Consider the following 25750-nt stretch of genomic DNA (forward strand, 5'->3'; position numbering starts at 1 on the left):
AGTAATCAGTTCCAGTTCCGTTGGAGAAGACCTCTGGCATATACTATTCTTTCCTGGATTTTAATAGATGTTGGCGGGATCCAAAGGGTGGGAGTAAAGGCAGCAGGCTAGTTTCTTTCCTCCCATCATTGCCTCAGTGCTCCCGTAGACCTTAAAGTCTCTCTGCTCCTATCCCTCACTTCTCTTATCCCACCCTGGAGCTCAATTTCTCCCCTCATCATTCTCATCAGCCTCCCACATACACCTCAGATATTTGTTTTCCAGCCCAAAAACACACCCTGCCCCCTGCTTGAGAATTTCCCTCTTATTCTCTGTTTCTATACTCCAGTTGTTTTACAAATATGCAATACGCCAGGCTTTCCCCTCTCCTTTCACTATATGCAGATTGCGTGGGTGTGGGAATGAAAGTCAGGAAAGGGGAAAAATTGTGAGCATGCTGAAAACAAAATGCAATTGTATTTTGTGATTGCAAAACTCTCCCTAGTATCACCCCTGTAGCCCCAGGGCCACTGGGGCAAGGTCTCTGTAGAAAAGACCTGCATGTTGAGAGGATAGCATGATGGCATGTTGCTTGTCCCCAAGATGCCTCTCTCAGTTCTGTCTCAGATCTATTCAGGATGGTCAGTTCTCACTGAGCACTTTTATTCCCCACAATTCAAAGCTCATCTTAATTGTGTCTGGGGCTGATGAGGAACAGTATTTCAACACATCTGGAAGGTGTGAACCTGAACAGAGACTGGAAATCTTTGGATAGCAATATTTATTATCCATATGAAGCATTTGGATGTTCAAAGCACTTCACATATATTATCTTGTTCCTATGGAAGGTACGGAGAATGTGTGGTCTTCTAGATGTTGGACTGCAACTCTCATCATCCCTGGCCAAGCTAACTGGGCAGGTGGGAGTGGCAATTTAACAAGATCTGGAGGAGCCACACACTGCTTCTGATAAGGACTGCATGCCTTTAAGTATTCTCACCATCCATCTCATATTGCAGGTGGGGATCTGATGCTGAAGCATGAGTGCTATGTAAGGCCAACTAAGGAAAATATGTCAGAGCTGATAAGCAATTCAAAGGGGAGTCCCAGTTCCATTCTCTGCCTCTTATGTCATAAACTGTACCGAACACATTATGGTTGCCAAAATTCTTGGTGTATAAAATGCACAAGCTATAGGCCCCTGAAAAAAATTACTTGGGATATTGAAAAGGAAAAAAGCTCTTGAAACACTTACGATTTGTGGGGAGGTGTTTTGTGAACTGCCCCTTATACATTTTACAGCTTGCATTATCTCCTTTGCATACTCCACAAGCATCTTCCACAGCACTGGAACCTAAGATATGATCACAGCCAACCATCTGCAAAGACAGGAGCAACTATTTGTTTCTAAACCCAAGTAACAGTGATACTTCAAAGTTACAAGAACAATACTTGACTTTTCAATTCTCTGAGCCTGTATCAGGTAATGACACAAATTTTTGCAGAAAAGCCACCACATTTTCAAATTCCTTAGCCATAAGTTAACATGATGAGACAAAAGGCTCAGTGAGAAGACAACAGCTCATCGGAATTTCTTCTGAACTTCTTAGGGGTCATAACACAAAACAATAACTGCTGGATAACTCAATGCAGTTTAAGTATCTGGCTGCAGAGCCAGGAGTTAGCAGTTCAATTCCCTACTGAGTCTCCTTGATATGGACTGGAGGGGCCCTTCCAGCTCTGTAATTCTAATCAATCTGTGTCAATTCCCAACAAATTTATTTTGGCTTCTCTTACATTCTCACTCTCACACATGCCTTCCGTGGATCTCCACTAAGAGTCTACCTGCCTTCTTGCTCTTCTGCAGGACTTCTGGGGCAGGGGGGAAGAGAAGCAAAGTAAAATAGGATAGAAAAAACAGCAGAGCTCAACAACTTACTGATGCTTCAGAGCAGGAACGGTCAACTTTTAGGTTATTGTTGCCTCATTCCTAGAATCTGTTCTGTGTAACTGTTCTACTCAGCCCACTTCCAATATTGTTAGTGATTCTAGATGGGTAAAATATTTGAGGGGAAAAAGACTATGGGGAGGTTTATTTATTTTAAAATCATGTTTAAAGCTGGAATGCAACAATTAGAATTGCCCAACAATTCCAAGTGGAAATATAACAATAAACAATATGAAACAAAAATAACATAATAAACATCCCCAAACCCAACAGGAATTATGAATAAAATGAGAAGCCCAAAAAGCTGAAGGAAGGGTAGTAAAAAGAAGAGTTTTTGGAGCTTTCCTCATGGAAGCTGATTCCAGAGGTGATTTCTATTTAGGTCTGGAAATGTGAGGAGCTTCCTCTGATCTCATACTTGTGCTTTGGCTAGGGATGTGAAAAAGATCTCACTGCTGGCAAGATTTTGATTAAGAAAAGCTGTCACAATATGGCAAGACAAATTTTTGAGGATTGTCCTAGGCTTATGAAAGGAAACAGGAGCCCCTTTCCCTATCATGTTTTCCACAATTTCTACAAATTGCCATGATTTTTTAAACTAACACATTTTCCTTTTGTGTAGCCAAGTATACACAGAGAAAGCACAGAAGGACAGCTGATTGATCAACAAGATGCAAACAACCCATTAGATGCTGCAACTTCTCCTAATTCGTAAGACAAGCACTACTTCTAACAGAATGGAAATGCACAAGATCTCTACAAAACATATTATGTTTTTTTCCTTGCCATTTGGGGGCAGGGAGAAAAATTTTCCCACTGTCTTATTTATGTTGAGAGAAAGATGGGATATAAATACAATGCAATATGATAAAGTCTATTAAAATAAAATAATAAGGTATAATGTTTAAAAAACTCTCTGAAATGCCCTGTGCCTTGTAGGTTCTGTAGCCTATTGGGAAAAAAATATATAGAAAGAAAATAAATAGAAGTCAACTGTTACTTAGAAAACAATCAGCTATTTCAGAGGAACAATTTCAATAGTGCTTTTAGAATGTCCATTCTTAGGACTGAAGTTCATACTGAATTGACATGTGATGCCATACCCTTCCTGCTATGCATTAATTGTTACATCAGTTTGCGTTGTTTTTGTCTTTTGTTACAAAATGACTCTCTCCAAACCATTTTACTTAAAAATGGAAGAGGGGTGATTTTACCAATTCGAGTCTACTTTTCCTGTGTAAACTGGTGTGTGTGTGTGTGTCTGTGGAGGGGGGCACTTGCACATCACCAAAAGGGAGGACCTGCATCATCAAAAAGGAAGGCAACTCTTCAAATGGAGGGCATGTGGTCACCCTTAGACACAAACAGGGCAGATGTATAAGACAACAACACACAAGGCTGCCCTACGCATTACAACTGGTTTGGCCCTAAAGGCAGAAAGGACTGCAGCCCTGGTTGATTCATCTACTGTTTAGAATTATTCAACCCACCAAGCCATATTTATCTGAAAACACGCTGAGAATAGAACAAGCAGTCTGGGACAGCACATGATTACCACCAAATTAGCAACTCCCCTTTGCTTCCCCCTCTCTGCCTAGACAGCATGTAGTAGTACAAAACGTGTTTCATGATGTCAGCATGCTAGGAGTTCCCTGTTGCCATTCCATTTATTTGGCTGCTGCCTGCCAGAGAATTTGCAGCTCAGTTTGATATTAGGAGACATTCCCCTAGTGCAGAAAAGAAGTTAAAATGACCAGTAATGCTTCTGGCAGCACCCATACCATCCCTGCAATTTCTACCTCAAGCGTGACATTTTACGTACTATCTCTTCATTGCTAATTAAAAACTACAAATGTGAGTTAATGGTAAAAACAAAGCACCTTATTTCCTCATTACCTCACAGATCCCATCTATGCAAACATTAGGGCTATCTTCTGAACAGGGTGTCCCATCTTTTACTTTGTTTGACAGAGAAAAGAAGAAATCAAAGCCCTCGGCAATACAGTAGAGCTTGCACATGTCTTGATCTGAAATGCAAACAGAGTAACATGCAGCCTGTTATTTTTGTTCATCATACTGTTGTTAGAAAATCAGGAGTCAGAGATTAATAACAAAGTGTCTTGTTTTCAGAGAGGCAGCTGGTCAGTCTGTTTGGACAAAAACAAAAATGTGCTATCTTTAAAAAATAACAGATTTATTTCAGTGTGTGCTTTTCTGGATTAAAATTCACTTCTGTCACATCGCTTGTTCAGATGCAAGAAGTGGGCTACACACCACCTCTCAACATGCACTTGAATAAGTTTGTAATCCATGAAACCTCACACTGAAATAAATGTGTTAGATTTAAATGTGCAACGAAGAGTCTTGTGGCATCTTGAAGATTAACAAATTTTATTTGGTATAATCTTTCATGAACTTCAGCCCTATTTATTCATATGAATACCGTGAAGTCTCAGAGAGTACTAAGCTGCACAGCTAAAGTCATTTAATTCCACTTTAATTGCATTGATTCCACCCTATGGGGTCCCGGATTTCTAGTTTGGTGGTGACAGACTCAATATTCTATGCAGGAGAGATACAGTGCTCATCTATTAACTGTATCAAATAATTCTAAGTATCTCACCAAACTACAGATCCCAAAAATTCCACAGAATGGAACCATTATAGTTCTAGAATCATGCTGCTGTAATTGTGTAGTGTACAGTAAATACACTGTTAGTAGGAAGAAGATAACACTTGTTATCTGAAGACACTAAGATACATCTTAAGTCGTAGGCTTCATTCAGTTCATGAAAACTTATGCCAGTCAAACTTGTTAATCTTTAACACAAGACTCTGTGCTATTTTTGCTGCTTAAGCTAGGAAAGTGTCCGAGGATGGTTTCACAATGCATCATCTTAGCAGAAGCTACAAATGTAGAAAATACCATCAAAATACCATTCTCTTTGAGAATGAAGATACAGTATGTGTTCTCCCCAGTCAACATGGGAAAGGAGAAAATATTAGAAAACAGGAGGCACAGTGGAGAGTGGGTTGCTGCCTCTTGCTACTGCTGTCGTCCTGATCAAGTCCCTTCTGCCTGCAAATCTGTAGGGCCTTTTCTGCTAATACAAAATTGTAACCATGAGGCTCTGATTGGCTGTCAATGCAAAGTGCTGCATGGTCCACTCCAAGGACTGCAATGGTGGGAAACATTAAATGCCTTTCTGCTCCTGTTAACATTCAATAAGATTCAAAATGAGGAAGCCCATATCTACAACTTGAACCAGAAGAAACTGCCAGTGGAGCAACAGGAGGCTTTATCCCATTGCAAACTCTGTGTGCATTGAGTGTGTGATGCATGAATGTGAGATAGAGAGAGAGAGACGCACAATGAGTCTGTGTTTGCCTGAGTTTAAGAACAGAATGAACGGGTGAATGGAGTAAGCTTGTTTGTGAGTGTGAACAGATGGAGGGCCAATGCATTTATCTGTATGCACATGAGAGTACAGTGAATGATCAGGTCTGCTATGGGATCTAGCTAAGCCTACTTCTGGCACTTCAGGCATATAGCCTGTAATCCACTGTCCCCAAGAAAAGAAATCTCTCAGGGTGGTGGAAAATATTCATGACCCCAATGCTCGGCAGTTAGCTGATGTAAGGAATGTATTCATCAGTGTTCAAAAGGCATAATAATTAAAGGTATACTACTTTAACTAAACTCCGGGAGACAGTGGAAGACAGGAGGCCCTGGCGTGCTCTGGTCCATGGGGTCACAATGGGTCAGACACGACTTAACAACAAATACTACTTTTACAGTACAGTAATTAAAATCCACGTATTTTTTTAATCTCATAATTCAGTTAGTTTTATTGTTCCCTGTTCATTTCTAACTTGTAGTTAATGTGACTATAAATCTCTGAGCTCAACTGACAACAAAACAATTTTTCAAATATATTTTAGAATCTAACAGTATTTTTCATTGTTTATTGGGAGAACAACATACTTCAAAAAGCAATACTTAGCCTTCTCTTCTAATCATCTCTTTCAAGAGCTACTCAAGAGATGGAGGCTCTTGAGTTGAAGGCATTAATTACTGAATACAAAATAGCATACTAAACTATGAACACATCTCAAGGTAGAAGCCTCAGGCATTCTAAGAAGGAAACTTAAGGTAAAATATATATTTTTATTCCAATGGGTGAATGCATGTAATTATGTTTCATTGAATGCAACTGTCCTGTTCTTGGATGGGCTGGTTAACTGGGTGTCTTGGTAGATCATTTATTCCAGTAACCCATGAAGCCTGAACATTTCTGAATGAACAGATGAGCATTTTCTTCAGCTCATGAGATCCCTGAGCAAGTGACGAAGTGCAACACTTTGGCAAATAGATCTACTACTACCTAGATATTATTTCCTTCTGAAATGAGTAATAATATATAATTACATGACGTGAAATTGATTTTGACTTATAAGAACTTTTTCCTTGGTTTTCTAGGCAGAGAGTACACAGAAGTGGCTTACCATTCCTGTCTTCTGGTAGCACCCTGGGACTATGCAGCTTGCCCAGAGCCACACAGTCTGAGTCTAATTGCAGGAGGCTTACTGAGGAATTGAATTCCCAGCCTCTGGCTCTGTAGCCAGATACCTAAACTACAGCGCTATCTAGCCCCCTTAAAAAAAGGGGGGGGTCTGAATGGAGTCTCTAGGATGAGCAGGAAGCCTGATGGCTTAGCTGGCTCTGTTTTGGCTTAAGCAGGTTTCAAAGGCTGCCAGGGCAACCAAAAGGACCTCTTTTAGAGCCCCCAATGCCCCACTGGCTGGATATCATAGTGCAGCCATAAGACTTTAGTGTGGGGTGAAAAATTCAGAGCCTTTCCCATTATATAAGAATGCATTCTACATAGAGAAGGGTGAGGGTTGATCTTCCTTGATGAGAGTCTGCACATATGGGTCCTGTTGTTGTCAACCACAGATCCTTTCTGTAGTCAACAACACAGATCCCAAGCACAGTGAGATCTGGGTTGCTGCACAGTTCTAAGGGCACAGAACCCTGGACAGCAAGCAGATCGTCCTCCCTGTCCAAAGAATACCAAGGCATCTGAATCAAAGTATCTGCTTCTTTCTGTTGTTTGGAATGTAAATTATGGTAAAGTTGAACTCAGAACCACTGAATCTGTTGCTCATTCAGCCTGGATGCTGTTTCAAAGCACTCCAGGTTTCTATGGTCAGCTGGCACCTGAATAGGGCATGCTACCCCCCACCCCCATGTGTTGTTGTTGTTTAGTCATTTAGTCGTGTCCGACTCTTCGTGACCCCATGGACCAGAGCACGGCAGGCCCTTCTGGCTCTCCTCTTTCACCCTCATTACAAGGTTTGTTAATCCCTCCTCCCTTTATGCCATCAGAGCGGTATCATCTGCATATTTATTTATTTATTTATTTATTTATTTATTTATGTATTTATTTATTTATTTATTTATTTATTTATTTATTTATTTGATTTATATCCCACCCATCTGGTATATTATATCACTCTGGGCGGCTAACAACAAACATGTATATCAGAGGTTGTTGATATTTCTTCCGGCAATCTTAATTCCGGTTTGGGATTCCTCCAGTCCGGCCTTTCGCATAATGTATTCTGCATATAAGTTAAATCAGCAGGGGGACAATATACAGCCTTGTCGTACTCCTTTCCCAGTTTTGAACCAATCAGTTGGTTCCATATCCAGTTCTAACTGTTGCTTCCTGTCCCATGTATAGGCTTCTCAGGAGATAGATAAGGTGGTCAGGCACTCCCATTTCTTTAAGGACTTGCCATAGTTTGCTGTGGTCCACCCCCGCATAGATGCTGCCAAACAGTAAAACTAGCTAGAGTCAAACTGTCCCTGTTGGGCACATCTATCACTGCAGGCACCTGTCTTGACTACAAATAGTACCTGGGAGGTCAGGATGATGTACAGCAGGTTGTGATGTGAGTATCTCCTTCTGGAAGGATTGGTAAGCTGTAGAGTCTGACTTGAGTGATACTTGGGACCTGAACAGGGTTGAGGTGGGGCAATTAGCTTGACTAAGCTGGAGGTGAAACTCCAGTAGCAATTTGCAAAACTCAGGAAGTGCTGTATATCCTTTACTTCTACACAGGTATGTCAGGAGAGGGTAGTCTCCACGTTGGCAGGGTTCTCCCTGTACTCTGAAGAGAATAGGACTGAGAATATGCAGTCCTACAATGAAAATGTCAGAAAGATATTTCCCCAACTTTGCATACAGGCAGTGTTTTCAAAGCTTCTGGAAGAGGACTCTTGACACGGTGGATGTCTTCATGGGAATGCAGAGAATAGATCACACTACCATCTACCTAAACAACAAAGTGATCTAAGAAGTCCTGGAGAATGTCATTCATAAAATGTTGGAATGTAGCAGGAACATTACACAGGCTGCCTGGAATCGCGATATACTCAAAATGTCCATATCTAGTCAGGAAAGCTATCTTCCATTATTAGTTGCACAGTAGACTATAAGTATTTAAACTTTCAGAATCTAATTCTCACACCATCCATACTCATAAAATCAAACTATTTTAGTTTGAAAAATATAAATTTAGAATGACCTTTACCTCTAACTCTACAAACAATACATAGTAAAGGGTTGTTAGGTTACAACCCAAAAAATGGCCATGTCTATGAAAACCCGGCTAAAGGAGGAATGCAGAAGGGTGCAATCCATGATTGGCGAACATCAGTTTCACATGCAGAGCTCTCATGTCGACCTTCTATTACGTGGCTACATAGCAGTTGTAGCAAAAAGGTTAAATGATGTGGTGCCATCAGTTTCTTTGGGGGAACGGTGTCCCTCCTTGTGCATGCAGTACTATAAGCTGGGAGACAGGAGGTGGAAGGATCAGGTCCCTAAGTTTAAAGGAGAGAAATTCAATCAGATTGAAGTTCACCTTCCACTTGAGTATAGGGTTTCCACGTGTAGTGCCATCCTCTGAAGCGCCTGCTGTTGAATTCTGCACACTGAGCAGCTCTGAAGTCAATGCTGTTCTTTGGGCACTTCTGATGGTTGCACAGTTTCAACATCCGAGGGGAACCTTCACAGAATTTTCCACCATGGGATGGTCTACGGCATTAAATGGAAGAACTTTGTCACATAAGGTGTTAATAGCTTTAATAACATATATTAAACACCTCCACAGTGAAGGACGAAGTAAGCATTCATAGTAAAATTTCGACTAATTTAAGTTTGTCAAGTTCTCTTGGCTCTGACACACAATTCTTACAAATACAAATAAAGCTTTTCCTATCTGTACAAGAAGCATCTAACTTTCACAGCTAAGGAGAGATCCAAACAGAGTCCCAACTTCACAACTCATGCGTTAAACTGTTTCCCAGATGGACAGGGACTGCCTAAATTAGGAGTGGCCCACAGTTTGCAAACTCATGCATAAGTGGTCTAAAACTGTGATGGAAGGAAGGCTTACGTCCCCTTTTCTTTCTTTTAAGATCTATTTTTAAAGTCAGTGATTCTGCTAGCACTTGCAGCAACAAGAAAACCAGAATTCTTGCTACCACTCTACTTCTTCCTCAAGAGTACTTAAGGTGTGAATATCAATGTATGTGGGCATTTCAATACATTTTGTTACAAAGAGATGCCAACCTTGTCTGGTGCTGGTACAGATTTTTGAACATCTCTGCTGCCAGAAATGCTTCTGTGTGGAGCCTGACCCATTGTAGTGCAAGAGGGTCAATGATACTGCATATTCCAAAGCTTCATGACTTGGCAGAGGGTACATTAAGGCTCTTAAAATGGTCTTCTCTGTGCCAAATGAAGTGAACTGATAATCTCAGGGAACTGCAATGATTTATACAGTTTTATAGCCCATGTTTATCCCGTGCAGAGTAAACAACTCACAGCTACTGGCAAATTGTATTCCTGCTGCAATTACCCAGCATGTACATGGTAGCAACAATACTTTGCCCTGGTGAAACTGGTCAAGTGACGATAGGGGGGGGGAAAGCCTTTTCCAATCTAAAATACTGAGCAATTGGAGGAGACAAGACCTGCTGCCTGGAACAAAGATGTTTTTGACTACTAAAACACCTTTTCAAAAGTCACCTTCCAGCACAATGCTATATCAACATGAACAGAGGTGGTCAGACTGCAAACTTTCTCCCTGATGTCACAATTTTTAACATGCAGAGAATACTTATATATAAAATTAACAGTAAGAAAACTGGAGCCTCTCACATTCAGTTGCTGACTCTACTATTTTACCTCACTCAGTTCTACACTGTCAACAGCACTTATCTTTATAAATCAAGTAGACACCACATTAGATATAGCCATGTAGCTTTATGTGTTCAATAAGAAACATCTGTGTCTATCTGGACTGATCAGTCAAGATTACTAAAGCTGCTTCCCTCTTCATTTTCTGAAGGTGCCTGGTCATCCGACTTCAAAGCAGCTGGAAGATGCAATGAAACTGAATTGCTATTTCAGAGTTTCTCTTGATATTTAAAGATTAAAGGTATCTTTCAAACAGTTCACTTTCAAGATAATTGACACTGCTGTTGATTTGCACAAAGAAAGTATTTTAAATACACACAAGACATCTTTAGCTGAGGAGAAAACAAACCCTGTCCGTGTTCTGCAGTGATTAGAGTGCCTGACTTAAGACTGTAGAGGTTCAAATACTGACAGTGCCAACCAGCTTACGGAAGGACCTTCAGTCAGCCACTTAGGCCGCTTAGCTTAATCTACTTCACCAAGCAGTTGTGAAGATGAAAGAGAAAGTCCATTATGCTGTCCTGAGCTCGCACGAATACACAGAGTGGTGGAGCGCACTCACATGCATTCGCAAAGAGGCAGGGCATGCTCGCACACATGAGTGGAGGGGAAGGGTGCGCTCGCAGGTGGGAGTGGCTATGGTATGGCCATGGACCAGCACCAGGCCGTGGACCAGGGGTTGGGGACCCCTGTCCTATAGGATAGCATGTAAAGTGCTATTTTCTTTAACTGAAATGATTGAAGTAGCCAAGACCAGCCAATATTTTGTGTTTGTAGGTAACATACTTTCCTCAAATATTCACAATATTGTGTATGCTTATATCTGCACCATGCCTTTCCTTTAAGGAGTACAGTGAAGTAGAATTCTATGTTTGTTTGAAAATTAGTTCTGACGAATTCAAAGAGGTTTACTAACAAGTAAAGGCTGGGCATGAATTTAGGTTTCCCATATCCAAATGTGGCACTATTATTCCTCTCAGTGAATATCGGAAACTGATAGGCCACAGGTCCATCTATTCTAGGGCTGTCTAATGCAACTAGCAATAAATGTTAATCTCTCCCAGTCTTGCTGTCTAAAATCCTTGTAGGTAAACATCTTGGAGGTTGGAACTACAGCATCTGGAACAGCAGACAAGAGGTCTTCTGCTGGTCCATGGGCAGCTGCACCATACTTGCTCCCCACAGTGGTATAATTGACTGTTTTGAATCTTAGCACTATAAGCAAAGAGATGCACCCAACTCATTTGTGATGCATAATACTGTGTCCTAGTGCCTGACCCACTGATGTTATCCACAACAGCACTTATGGCTGTTTTGTGCAATGTACATCTGATTACATAGCTTTCCAGCTTTCACAAAGCAAAATCCTCCAATACCTTGGATTAGTACAGTTTCGTTCCCGATGAGATATGCCTCCTCCACATGTTCTGGAACATGATGACCACCTGGACCACTCTGACCATTGCCCATGGGTTGGCTTGGGTCCTTCATCACCATATTTCACACATTGGCCACCACGACACCACTGCAAGGTACAATGATTTTGAATCTGGAGCTTTCCTTTGCTCACTATTTTAATGTTTTAACAAACTGAAGTAACTTAAAATCAAGTATTTTAACATTAAACATGCACACTGAAATAATAGTTTTTTATTTGCATAAGCTATTGGTCTACACATCAGTTTGCTGTGTGTAATTAGTAAGCACTATGCTCACCACCTCTATAATGAATTAATTGATTGGATTTAAGATGAAGATATTATGGTACTAGAACAAGCAGGATTTAGCCAGGGACTATCTACTCCAGAAAACAGTTTCATTTTAGCCCATTTTACTGACATTTTTTTAAAAAGAGGTGTTTTGTATGCAATATTTATTGTTGTGATGGTAGCATTTAAATACCTTGGGCCAAACTTTGGGAAAAATTATCCACAACTACAAATGAAATGCATATTTTAAAAATTAAATACTTTATAGTAATTAAATGTTATCTTAAAGATCCCATGTCTCTTACAAAAGAGGTTAGGCAAGATAACTCCTACATGTGTTACTTGAAAGTAAGGGAAAAGAGTAACAAATGGAAAGGTGAAGGTGACTTTAATGACACTTTCAGATCTGTCAGTTAACAGCATTAAACTTTAACTTCGCAACAAAGAGGCCTTCCCATATGATCTGACAGATTCAGGACTAGCATATCATTCCCTACATTATAATCATGGTGCTATGCTTTTGAATATCCCTCCCTTGGGCATGAATATCATACTCCAACTGCCTGTATTCCCAGAACACCGTCTACAGACATCCTCCATCTTTACAAGAAGTAACCATATGGGAAAAGGCTTGCTCAAATCATTCTGGACTGAAAAAGAAGAAACACCCTAGCTACAGAAGAAAAGAGCTTTTTGGGGAGCAAAAAAGCCTGGACCAATTCAAATCAGGTTTTGCATCATGTGATCAGTAAAAATACATTTTGGATTCACCCATTTTATAAGTGAAGCAAATCCCACAGTATTTGACATGGAATTACCTCATCTCTGTTCACATATGGTTTTAGACTATTGGCATGATAAATTGTGATTAGAGAAGAGGTAATTCCTGGCCTGTATTACTTGAAAATAAGGGGAAAGAGTAATTGATGGGAGGGGGAAGATAGTGATCTCTGTTATAGAATCATTCTGACATGTGAATTATGACGTATTTTGCAGAATTGCTGTTCAAACTTTTGATGTTCTGTACTCTCTGAGTACCTTTCATTGTTATTTTTCTACAGAAAATTTTTGAGAAATTTAGTAGTATGAAGCTTTTAATGAGAAAGTGACTTGATAGCGAACCATAAAAGGACCAGCAGAGGTAGGACCAGAGGAAGGAAGGATTGGCAGAGGGAGGACCAGACGAAGGAAAGAAAGGAGGGGCGCTGTGGACTGGAAATCTGATTCATATTGCATCGAGTATGAATGGTGAATTCCTGAGTCAATCTGTGGTAGCATGTGAGCACAGATTGTGATTTCAAACATAATACAGGCTGGAAATCAAATTGGCTTTCCAGTGTTGTCCTACCCTCAGTTACAACTGAAAAGTTAGAACATTTTGGTCCTTAAACATAAAATTCTCCACAGTGAACACAAATCTGTATCTATCATATCTGAGCACATAGGCTTATTGGTTGGTGGCAAAGAGCCACCAGGAACTGCTGCAGTTAGTTTTAAAAGATGGATTAATTGCAAAATCTTTAGGAATCTATAGCAAATCATTGATGAATGCCCCTGTATGAAATGTCTTTTTCAACACCTGTTTGTGCCATTCATATTTTACATTAGCAAAGGGGTGGGTCTTTAGTGGGGCCATCAGAGCAGGATTCTGTGAAATATGCCCTTGACTCCACTCAGGGAAGGAGCAGAAAAGTTCCCAAACACATTACTAATAATACGACAAGGGGTAGTTAAAAGATGTTACCACTGTACTCTCATTCTACCACATGGCTGCTCTGGGGAGGGGGATGCTACTAAAATGCTGCCTTCATAAATGCTTTTATAAAATGTGGATCCAAGCCACACTCAATATAAACACAAACTTGTGCTGCTAAAGCCAGTCCTGTGATATGTGTGCGCGTACACACACATATATATGTAAAACTGCATTCCCAACAATACAAAGAAAATGCTAAATTAAAACCTACAGAATGTTAAGTTGTGATAATTTCTTAGCATTTAGAAATCCTTTTGTATCTAAGCTACAATGAAAACTGCAAGATATTTGGTATTTGATGTTTGACTCCCTTTGTCCAGAAGATTTATGCTTTCTTTTAAGACACCTGGACTGTGTGATAAACTACTATGTGCCCAAGGTCACACAGCTTTTTCAAGAGACAAAACAATCAAGACTGCATTGCATTCCACTGTCTTTCAGACTTGTATTGGGAATCTTAATATAACTCCCTGAGCCTGCATATTAATACAGTTCTTGAGATGCAATGTGTGTATTCAAAGTGACAAAAAACCACATTTTTTTCATGGTGAATACTTAAGTTTTTATACATTTTATTGCACCTCAACATGGCCTGGTTTGATGTGTGAGACATATACATTGCCTGTGGTAACACTCACTAAATGTGTAGGATGTGACACCATCACATCCAGATATGATATCATGACTTTTTCACTTCCTGAAAATGGAAGCCAATGACCTGGGGAGGTCAATGATTCAGATAGTGTGTTGTGCTGTATGTTTCATTTCTTTTAGATACTATCGAGTTGAGGCACATGACAAAGATACAGGATTAGCAGCATGACATAGCTTTACTCCAAAAACACTGCTGGAGATAGTGTCGATAGCCAAACTATGCTTTGAATGAGAAAACAGACTACCACTGCTATTTATTCCATCATCATCATCATCATCATCATCATCATCATCATCATCATCACCACCACCACCACCACTACTACTACTACTACTACTAGTAGTAGTAGTATGCTGCATTTCTCCCAACAAGGGACCCAAGGCGGCTCACAGCATTAAAATTCACAAAATTAAAAACACAATAAGTTAACTATTAAAAGATAAATTAAACACGATATTTAAAATAAAATTAAAAGATTACAACATGAAAACATGGAAAAGATTAAAATTATCTGCTAAAATGGGTTTCAGGGTTTCAGTTATAATTGTTAAAAGCCTGCCTGAAGAGATGGGCCATTAGCTTTTTTTGGAAGGATAAAAGGGAAGGGGCCATCCTGATCTCCTGAGGGAGAGCGTTCCATAGCCTGGGAGCTGCCACTGAGAAGGCCCTCTCCCGTGTCCCCATCAGCTGTGCTTATGCGAGCAATGGGACCAAGAGGAGGGTATATTCTGCTAATCAATCGCCAAGAAGGCTGGATAGAGAGGTACGGTCCTTCAGGTAGCCTGGATCCACGCTGTATAGGGCTTTAAAGGTAACGACCACCACTCTGAATTGGGCTTGGAAACTGGTAGCCAGTGCAGTTCTTGTAACAGGTGCATTATATGCTCCCTTTAGCTGGCCCCAGTCAGTAGTCTGGCTGCAGAGTTTTGCACCAGCTGAAGTTTCTGAACTATCTTCAAAGGCAGCCCCGCACAGAGCGCATTACAGCAATCCAAACAGGATGTATTGTATTTTTCGCACCATAAGGCGCACTTTCCCCCCACAAAACGGGGTGGAAAGTCTGTGCGTCTTATGGAGCGAAGAAAACAGATTATATTTTCCTGTTTTCTTCTCCTAAAAAATGGTGCGTCTTATGTAAAGGTGCGTCTTATGGAGCGAAAAATACGGTAATTAAGGCATGTGTCACTGTAGCCAAATCCGACATCTCAAGGAACTAAGATGACTTCCCCCCCAAATGTCTATAATGAGTCTCACCTCCATTCAATATATTGTCAAGAATGCTACCCTGGTTTTTGTGCCTGTCTGTCGAAATCTGGAAATAGGCTTAGACTGATACTTCTAGTTCACCATGTTGGATAGCTCAGTGGTTTAGGTATCTCTCTATCGTGCCAGAGGTTGAGAGTTTGATTCCTCATTGTGCCTTCTAGAGATGGGCTTGAACTGCTAGTTCAGTGCTTCATGCTGGTTCATTTACCGGCTCAACTGGTGTTTGGCTGTTCCCAGCCCCACCTCATCCAGCAGGTGCCCACTCAGAGTCAGTAGCTAGAGGGAGTAGGGTAGAGAAACTGGCAAATACCTCTTCAACCAGTAGACAAACCGGCACAAATTGGCAGTTTGTGCCCATCTCTAGTGCCTCCTTGACAGAGGTTGGGCTCAATGATCAACAGAGTCCTTTCCAGTTCTGCAGTTCTAAGATGATGATGATGATGATGATGATGATGATGATGATGCTGCTGATGATGATGATGCTGATGCTGATGCTGATGCTGATGATGCTGATGCTGATGCTGATGCTGATGATGATGATGATGATGATGATTATTATTATTATTATTATTATTATTATTATTATTATTATTATTATTATTATTATTAATTCTATCAGAGTCACAAAGTGTGCCCATCTTCCCTCCACATGTGGAAGGATTGCTCTGGGCACACACTCTTTGCCTAAGAGGGGGAATGCCTTGGTTTTATATGAGAAAAATCACTTCCATTACGTTTTAAGATGTCTATTTGCCTTGACCCTATGCTGACTGAATTTTATAATGAGATTACTTGAAAAAGTTAAAAAAAGAGGGAGCTTGTAAGTGGCATCTTATCACTTATCAAAATAAAGAAGTGGAAACATCTGCAAATGCACATTTATTCCCCTTCAGCAATCTGTGCCCTGGTTAGCCACAAGACGAGCTGAATGTTCGAGTCATTCCAGTTAAAGCATTTCAGGCTTTAGATCACAGTCTTAAAAAAAAAGGGGGGGGGAGGGTCTTGCTGTCACCGTCTCGCTTTGTTGACATCTATAATTTATGACCCTTTAAAAAACAGCTTAGTCAGCAAGGCATCGGAGTTCAAAAGGAAAGCTAACTCTTAGAAAGAGTAGCTGTCTGTGACATTTGACACAACCGTTCGTTTCTCATTCCAGAAATAAAATAGAAGGCAAAATGGTGACTATCGGATCTGCACAAGCTCTAGTTCTGGCTGGCTGGCTGCCCTTGGACCACTGCTGTTCAAGTCTGCTCGCCCAGCCACCTGCAAGCTCCTTTCCTCAGTTCTGAGGCATCATTTATGGGTTACCTGGAGGAGTGTGAATGGTGCCATTCTACCAATGACTAGGCACTTGTTCCCCGGCAACTGGTATTGAGAGGCATGCTATTCCCATTCCTGGAGTTAGCATAGAGCCATCATGACAGCGGCCAACTGTGCACTGAATAATGTTTGGGAAGTTTTGTTTCTAATAGACCAGCATGGGAAACCTCCACCTCTCTTTAAGTTGATGAACTACTCCCAGCAGGCTTCATCATCTGGCTAGGACTGCCGGCTGCCAGGAATTGAGTATCAACAACATCTATAGGCCACATGTTCCCCAGCTCTGTAACAGCCTCTCTTGTACAGCTAAACAATGGGTGCAACCTGCAGTTCACTGCAGGCTTCTTTAATGATTTAAGCAGACTGCATGTAAAATAAAAACCAACAAAAAAGAATGACACAAATAAACATATTGCAAAGCCACATAAGGTATGTATATGGAGCAGGCCAGTATGTAACCCTGTAAACTCCAGAAAGATAGGAGTTTTACACTCTGAGCAGAATTGCACTGCTTATCTGCTGCAATGTACTGACTGGTTTTTCACATTCACTAACAATTCATATTTTTTCTCTAGCTCTGAAGTCTGCTCTGAAGAGTTCCAAGGGGTATCAGAAGAATATAAAGATCTAGGCAGGAACAGACCAAAGGTGTACCAAGTTGTAGGAGTTATTGCCCCATCTATGTGCAGATATGAGTTGGCACAATAGAGAAAGCAGGTGAAGACGAGGCATGACAGCAGCAAAGAGAGGCACTGATTATTTTTATAAAGAACATACAACGTTTGACCAAATAATGTTAACATCAGATGATAAATTAATTAGAAAAATATATGCATTTCTTTAAAATTGGGAAAATGAAGGACGAACAGGTCAAAGAAATGATGTTCAATGGGCAAAAATTTTGGACATAATATTGACTTTGAAAAATGGCAAAAACTGTGGTCTAGAAAGTATAAAGTGACAATGGCAACATCTTATAGAGTTTATATAAAGTGTTTTTTATATGGCATTTACCACCCAATATATTAGCTAAAATGTACTCTAATATGTCAAGTAAATGCTGGAAATGTCATAAAAAACCTGGAACTTATTATCACCTTTGGTGGACCTGTGATATAGCCAAAAAATAAATAAAATAAATAAAAAATAAAAAAATGCACATATGGCTTGTTAAAGTAATCAAAAAAAATTTCAGATTTTAAGCCAGAACTCTTTCTATTAGGTATAATACCAGAAAGTGTTGATAAACAAAATGTATATTTAATACTTCATATTTTAGCAGCCACAAGGATCATATTCGCACAATATTGGAAGAATGAAGAAATAATTAAAAAGATATTAGACTGCACCGAAATGAATAGATTGACACTGAAAAATCAAAGGAAAGGAAGATGTAGAATATTATCAAACATGGAACTTGTTTTATCAATGGTTAGAAGTATGTTGTATAGATTAAGAGCTTAATATGTATTGCAGTTGTATTAACAAATGATTATAAACTGAATGCAGGTGACATGATGTTAAAGAAACATGGATGGATTTTATAAATTATAATAATAATAAAAAGAAAATTTTAAAAAGAAATAATTAAAAAGATATTGGACTGTGCCAAAATGGATGGACTGACACTGAAAATCAAAGGAAAGGAAAATACAGAATATTCTCAAACATGGAACTTGTTTTATCAGTGGTTAGAAGCATGTTGTATAGATTAAGAACTTAATATGTATTGTAGTTGTATTAAATGATTATAAACTGAATGCAGGTGACATTATGTTAAATAAACATGGATTATTATTATTATTATTATTATTATTATTATTATTATTATTATTATTATTATTATTATTATTATTATTATTATAAGTAGAAGTAGTAGTAGAAGTAGTAGTAAGAGTAATAATAGTAATAATAGTAATAATAATAATTAAAAAAGAGAGCCACTGATTGATGTTACCTCCTTTATCTGACATAAACATGACACCCATTATTTTAGTGGGGCTGCAAAGAAATTTAATATACTCTGCACCTGTTAATATGTTCAGCAGGACATCAACCAAAGGTCTAGAAAACTTATTATTAATTGAGGAAGAAATTAGTGTACAACTATTGACATATGCTTTGGGGTGTATAATCAGATGAAAAAGTACATTCAGATATGTTTCCCTTGGGAGAGAACTTAGTTTTGATAGATAACTGCAGTCTTTGGATGTGCATTTGGACACATGTACTGTGTACAGCTCACCTTTTCTGGATCAGACTATGAGTGTTTAAAATCTCACATTTCAAAGGAGCTACCAGAGTATCTCATTAGATTTTCTGTTACCATTATGGATTAATCTAGACCTTAATCTTTTAGGCTTATGAGAATGATTTATGGCACACTGACATTTTAGAAACAGAAAATGGAAGAACATAGTAAGGGAAGCAAATAAACTGTATATACTATTTGATTTATGGGTGAAGTAATCATTTTAAGATTAATTGTGTATGTTATTCTTGGACAGAAACCACTTCCATTGGGACTGTCAATCAGGATTACACTCCATTTAACCTAAAAGCACATGTTGGCTTTGATGTGAAGAGCTTAAATTATGTCTGTCTGGATTCATCACGACATGCACCTTGTGCATGATAACCTTAAAATCCAGTCTGGAGTCAAATGACTCAACTATTTGGTTTGGAAAAGCAAGCTGGTACAATATTTCTTCTTCTGGGAACTGCAGTTAGTTCTCCTCAAGAATCACCACAAAAATGCTACGAGATTGCCTGCATTTATCTGCTTGGAGAAGATTATCTGCAACCATTTTCCACCTCTCTGTAGAAAACTTAATGTCCACAAAGCCTATGGAAAGTGGGAGGGGAGGAATAAAATTCCTGCGGGAAATCTGGACGGCTGTGATACAGCTCCTGTCGGTTTTTCTAGCTTCTTACAGACCATCATACTGCACTGCCTCTGATACTCAAATTAAACATAACACCATTCACGTAACTAGCAACAGCATAAATGGTTGCCCATTGCCTGCTACAGGGAAAGCTTTCACCAGCACAAATGAGATGTCCTTCCATTAGATAAATGGACGTTTAGGTGGAAGGGACCTACTCTACTATAGAGAAGGTCCCTTCCACCTAAACTTCAAAAGCCATCTGCGTAATTGAATGGAATGCACTGTATCACATTCACTTTGGACTTGACTGTCAGTTGCTGGAAGAGAAACAAAACATATGTGCTATTGTCACTGAATTTAGGCCAAAGGTTGAGGTAAAAACAGAAAGATAAAAGAGAGTGAAAGTAAGACAGACGGAAGAAAATGGACAGAGTAGAAAAACAGGATTGCAGAGAGACCTGTGTGTGCAAAGCCAGAAGAAGGAATATAGGGTCAAATTATAGCTGACAGATATTCTTAGAAGAGAAAATTCCTCAGAATTCCTTACTGTCATAGTAAAAGTTATCTGCAGATTAATTTTCTTTGTGTTTTGTGGCTGGTCACAAGGACGTGGGCTTCATTTACAGGTGTGACTGTGCAGACACAAACATCTATAAGACACTTTCTCTTGAACACTAATACAATTTCAGCTTCTAATGATGGGCTGTCTATCATCTGACCCAGAGACAGAGGTGCAGACAGAGCCAGAAAGCAGAAAGAGAAAGATGGGCAAATCAGTGAACAGACAGATGTTTAGAAAGATGGTAATGGAGCTGAAAGGTGTGGTGCAGAATGAAGAGGACAGAGAGGAGAAAACCGGTAGTTATTGAAAAAAAAAGCTTGGTCTGTTTGATTTTCTGTGCATTTATCACTCACAATCAATTCAAAGGCTCATTTTGTGTTGTGTCTCCTCATCTCCAGATAGCGTTTTCATATCCATAAATTCCTGGGACCCTGAGGAATGCTCAAGATCTTCTGCTGTCTACTTCCACAGTCATATGGGAAGCATCAGCACCAGCACTTGACCCCAAGGGGCCCAGCAGTACTAAAATGATCATTTATTTGGTCACTGTCTATCTTGCCTTTCCATCAAAAATGGTGCTCAAGATGGCTGACAATAACAAACCATAAGCTAAAAACAAAATCCTAACAAAACAAAAACATATATTAAAAACACAATGAGAAAAGACACCACCCAAATAGATGGACCTCTTTAACAACCAGTTTACATGTCAGAGGCCCATCAGAATAAAAACATATTTGCCTACTGGCAGAAGAACAAAAGATGAGAAGCTAAGCTAATGTCTCTCAGCAAGCCATTCTAGAACCAGTGGGAGCAGCTACTGAGATGGCCCTTTCTTGTGTCCCTACCAACTATGTATTTGAGTATAAGTCTCTTCAACATGATTTGTGCCTTAAAGCTAAGCATATTGTTGTTCTATCATATATCCTTCCTACATGAAAAAAATGGATTCCCTTGGAAAAACATTCTCACAAATGTGAGGAACTCATGACAAGCAACTGCAATATTTAACGTCAGGAGCTTTGCCAAATGCATATTTTAATTGCATCTTGATCTGCATCCATTGAGTGACTAAAATACATGTCTAACTTTCATAAAGACCCAACAGGAAGTCAACTTAGAATTGAAGACTACATTGCTTTTTAATATTTCTTCTATCACAATAAAATATGAAATGATGCAAGTGGGGCACAATAAAAGCAAGGATTCTATTTTTAATGAAAATCAGGACATCTGAGATCGTAGAGTCTTTGAAGATTACTTGCTCCTTAAAAATAATCATGCTACTATCGGGTTTTTATGTTTGATTTGGTTTTTTGCAAGGTCAGTTTTCTGTAATGAATGGCCAAGCAGCATTTCCTAGTAAAGAGAGAAAGAAAGTATATCTGATTTGACATATGGAAGTATTTTAAACTGGTCTCATGACCAGGGGATATTAAATTACTCTTGCTTCTTTTTAAACTTTATATTTAGAAAGGATTTTAAAATTTGGACCCCATGCCCCTTACTGTCTATTCCCAAAGCCTTTTCACACAATCTGATCCCCATTTTCACACATTAAAAAACAACAACAACCCAAGTCCTTTCTTACCATGTCATAACCACACAATGTACCTTCTGCAGCTGGCATAAATTTGGTTTCACATTTTCTGCCCACTCGATGACACCACAATGCTTTACAAATATCCTGATATGGGTGAGGGGGAGGCAACAAAGTGAGGTACAGAATTAGAATGATTTGTTTGAAAATGTACCCATCATTATGACTAAAAATATTTTAAAGGAAAAAATAATAATTACATAAGCAGAAGCTATAAAAAAATTCTGATAAAAGTACTTTTCATTCACCTTACACATCACAAAACAAGAAAGAACAGCACTGAAAACCATTTGGTCTGCTGAAAATTAGTAATACTGATGCTAATACTAATGCTATAATGTCAAGTTGATTCCAACTTATGGCTACCCTCCCAGGATTTTCTAGGTATAAAGCACCTTTAAATAGCATTTTGGCCACTTTCACAGAAGAAGTCATAAAACTTCAAGCTATGATTAGGTGGACAGGACATTTTGTAGATCACTCATTCATAGGATCACCATAAGTTGGTGGTGACTTGAGAGCATGTAGCAACAACAATGATTAGGTGACTGGGAATTCCCTTTATATATGTATATCTATTTTATATCTATATTGGTCGAGGCAAAGAGGAAGTCCCCAAACCAGCAAAATCAGGGAGCTGGATTAGGGGACAGATTGTATTTGTCTTCAGTGTGGAAGGGATGGTCACTCTCAAATTGGCCTTCTCAGCCACACTAGATGCTGTTCCAAGTCCTCTATTCAGAATATGTTGCAATAGTCTCTTGCGACTTAAGGATGCCTACACTATCTATATCTATATCAAAGTGCTCCTCTTTGTCTTGCTTTTATAAAAAGAAGTATTTCATGGTGATACAAGAAAATCTTCCCACAGGAGGTGAAAAACTTCTATAACTAATATCACACAAAACATCTTAGACCAGTATGAAAGCCACAGAATTAGAGAACTGCATTTGACTAGAACAGGAGATAAGTATGAAAACCCCAAGCTGTTTTTGTGTCCTCTTACTGCCCCCGCCCCCTTGTCCTTTCTTTTTCTAATGAAGTAAGGTGAAGTGCCACTCCCGGAACACTTTCCTCCATCATTTGGTCCCAGGGACTTCCCTCCATCGTTGGCAGCAAAACAACAACCTTTTAAAAAACCCAGACATGGGCTTACTAGTGTTTTTGGTATTTGACAAGGTATGTCCATTCTCCAGAAAATGCTGGAAAAATGTCCTTGTAACTCTCAAAGTTGCTCTAGTCGCACCGTGGGCTAGACTGTTGGACTTCAACAAAGAGACCTGGTTTCAAATCTCAACTGAGCCATGACTTTTTTTTTGCTCCCCTCAGATGAGTCAGTGCGGAAATTCAGTAGTATAATGCAACTAGAATAGATCCATTGAATCAGTGGGGACTTGGTGAATTGACACCTATGCAACTTCCATTTATTCAATGGACCTTTTCCAGCTGTAGCTTACTACTGAATGTTGGCCATATTCTTTTAGCCTAACCTCCCTTTCCAAAGTTGCTTTGAGGAGAAGATTGGCATGGTTTACAGTGTCCTGAGCTGCCTGCATGGTGAGTAGGATGAAAAATAGGCTTCTTACCTTTTTGAAGTCCATCATGCACAGCTTGGCTTTCTCTCCAAACTGCCATTTACACTGAGTGGCTGCATCATACAACTCTCCTGGAAGCTTCTCTGGATACTTGTACTCATGCACAGGTTTAGGTTGATCAGCAAGACACAAGGATTGAGCAGAGCTACAAGAGATCCCAAAAAAGGTACTTTTGGAGATACCAAATGGAACTTTATATCAAATGAAATTTAATACAAATCCAGTTTGCTATAGCTAATCAGCTCTGAAATGTTGTGGTTTTAGGTCACAAATCTTCCTCCTATAGGTCTTCCTGCATATGGCTTCCAGCAATAGAAATTTCTCATAGCCATGTACAGTAAATGAGCGTCCGACTTGCAAATTACAGTATATCTGTTTTTACCTCTAGATGACCAATCACAAAACAAAGAAAGCTTATCTACAAGCTATAGTGCTAGAACAGATAGATGTCTTTTACTATTGAAGGGAGCTCTGCTTAATATGAGCCAGCATGAGTCAAATATCTTATCTAGCTTAGTCCTAAGTTTCCCTCTGCCATTAGACCTGGTTATCATTCTTATGTTCTTCTCATAGGCAGGGGGTTGGGCACTGTATGGCTGTGGAGCCATAGGTTGGGAGTTCAATTCCCCCACTGCTCCTGACAGGAGTTAGAGCTGAATATCCAGAGGGTCCCTTCCAGCACTGCAGTATCAAGTACTCATAATGCTGGGCTAGTTTCATCCAGCAGCATTCTTTGTGTGTTCCCAACAGTTACAAAAAGTGCCAGCTGATTTTGTGGGAAGTGAGAAAACTCTTGCTCCAGATATCTTTGGTGGTTAGCACCTTCACCCAATTCCTGAATGCAAAAGAAGCAACTGCTGCTGTTTTCTCATACCCCTGCTTAAGCAAAGATGATCAAGTGCAGGCCACTGTTCACAGCGGAGACAACTTACTGGGGAGGATAGTTGGTCCTAAGGCCATTAACTCATCATAAAAAAGAAAGTGCGTCCTGCTCTGGTCCTTTTTCTGTATTATGTACATGTAGTCTTGTTACATCATGAGGTGAATGATAGAGGAAGAATTTATGCATTCTTTATATAAATTGGAGTTTCGAGTTTCCTGGACTTAGCAAAAGAAACCCATCTGTTAACATTTCCTAACTTTGTGCTCTCCAGATGTGTTTGTTTATAACTCCCATGATGCCCAGCCACAATGAGTAATATTCCACGGCATGATGGGGGTTGCATAGCTATATATCTGGACAGTATCAGGTAGAGGTAAGGTATCCTACAGTGATCGCTGATTTAGACCTACTGGTAATAAATTAATACAGCGGTTGCAAAGTCACGTATATAGCCACAGGCCACTACCAGCCAACTGGAAATATCCTTGTCCTCATATTAATCCCAGCTGTCTGGAGAACACACCGGGTCTTCCCAAGCTCATAAACAGTTACATCCTACTGAAATTAGCAAGTTTGGCATTGTTTTATTTGATAGAGCCTTATCATGTTACTGGCTGAGAATGTGCAGAGGGCTAAACTGGACCCAGCACAACATTGAAGAACAACTTTTAAATTCTGGCACTGGCTAATATTTCTTGGCTTTCCACTTGGATTAAATAATACCAGTAATTGACCTGAAATCTAGATGTCTTCAATTTCATGCTGCTGAAAAACAAGATTGACACATCCTGTGGATGTCAAGACACATGAGTCGCTATGTCTAATATTAACTCATTCTTCTAAAATAAGGACCATCAAGCAACAGGCATCATGAAACAGACTGAGACCTTTTCTTATTAATATAGGAAGTGACAGAACAACATGATCAGTATTCTTAGGGTAGCCAAAATAAATTTAGCACAGCTCAGCCAGCTACAGGATTCTCTGTGAATCTACGTAACATCCATAACTCATCAGTCTTTCAAATGACAGAAAAACAAGTCAGCTCAAAACACCACAGAGCTGCCTACACAGCAAGCTCTCTGCCTGTATGTGTGTTGTTTTCGGACACCTGACCACATCTCACTTAACACGTGCTTGAAACTCTCTTTCAGCAATTGCCAATGCAGAGGGATGGTAAGGGTGCCAGACCAGCAGAGGCGAAACCCAAGTTCAAACCTCCACAATTATGAAGTTCATCCAGTGATGTGGGATTATCACTGTCTCTCGAACCTAACCTAAATTTAAGGGATTTTGTGAATAAATATATCTATATC

General features: G+C 39.5%; 1 protein-coding gene across 3 annotated transcripts in view; it reads right to left on the reverse strand.

The window, feature by feature from the left end:
* ADAMTS16 (ADAM metallopeptidase with thrombospondin type 1 motif 16) overlaps window positions 1-25750 on the reverse strand; it is a 99906-nt gene that overhangs the window by 34675 nt on the left and 39481 nt on the right. For all 3 annotated transcript variants that reach the window (XM_020795582.3, XM_078392570.1, XM_078392571.1), the window contains 6 exons: window positions 23543-23696; window positions 21948-22043; window positions 11577-11725; window positions 8861-9033; window positions 3824-3954; window positions 1235-1358 (listed from right to left, as the gene is read on the reverse strand). In XM_020795582.3, coding sequence (XP_020651241.3) covers window positions 1235-1358; window positions 3824-3954; window positions 8861-9033; window positions 11577-11725; window positions 21948-22043; window positions 23543-23696 — 827 coding nt within the window. The remainder of the gene's footprint in view (window positions 1-1234; window positions 1359-3823; window positions 3955-8860; window positions 9034-11576; window positions 11726-21947; window positions 22044-23542; window positions 23697-25750) is intronic.

The sequence above is a fragment of the Pogona vitticeps genome, chromosome 4 (assembly GCF_051106095.1).
Source record: "Pogona vitticeps strain Pit_001003342236 chromosome 4, PviZW2.1, whole genome shotgun sequence".
Taxonomy (NCBI): Eukaryota; Metazoa; Chordata; class Lepidosauria; order Squamata; family Agamidae; genus Pogona; species Pogona vitticeps.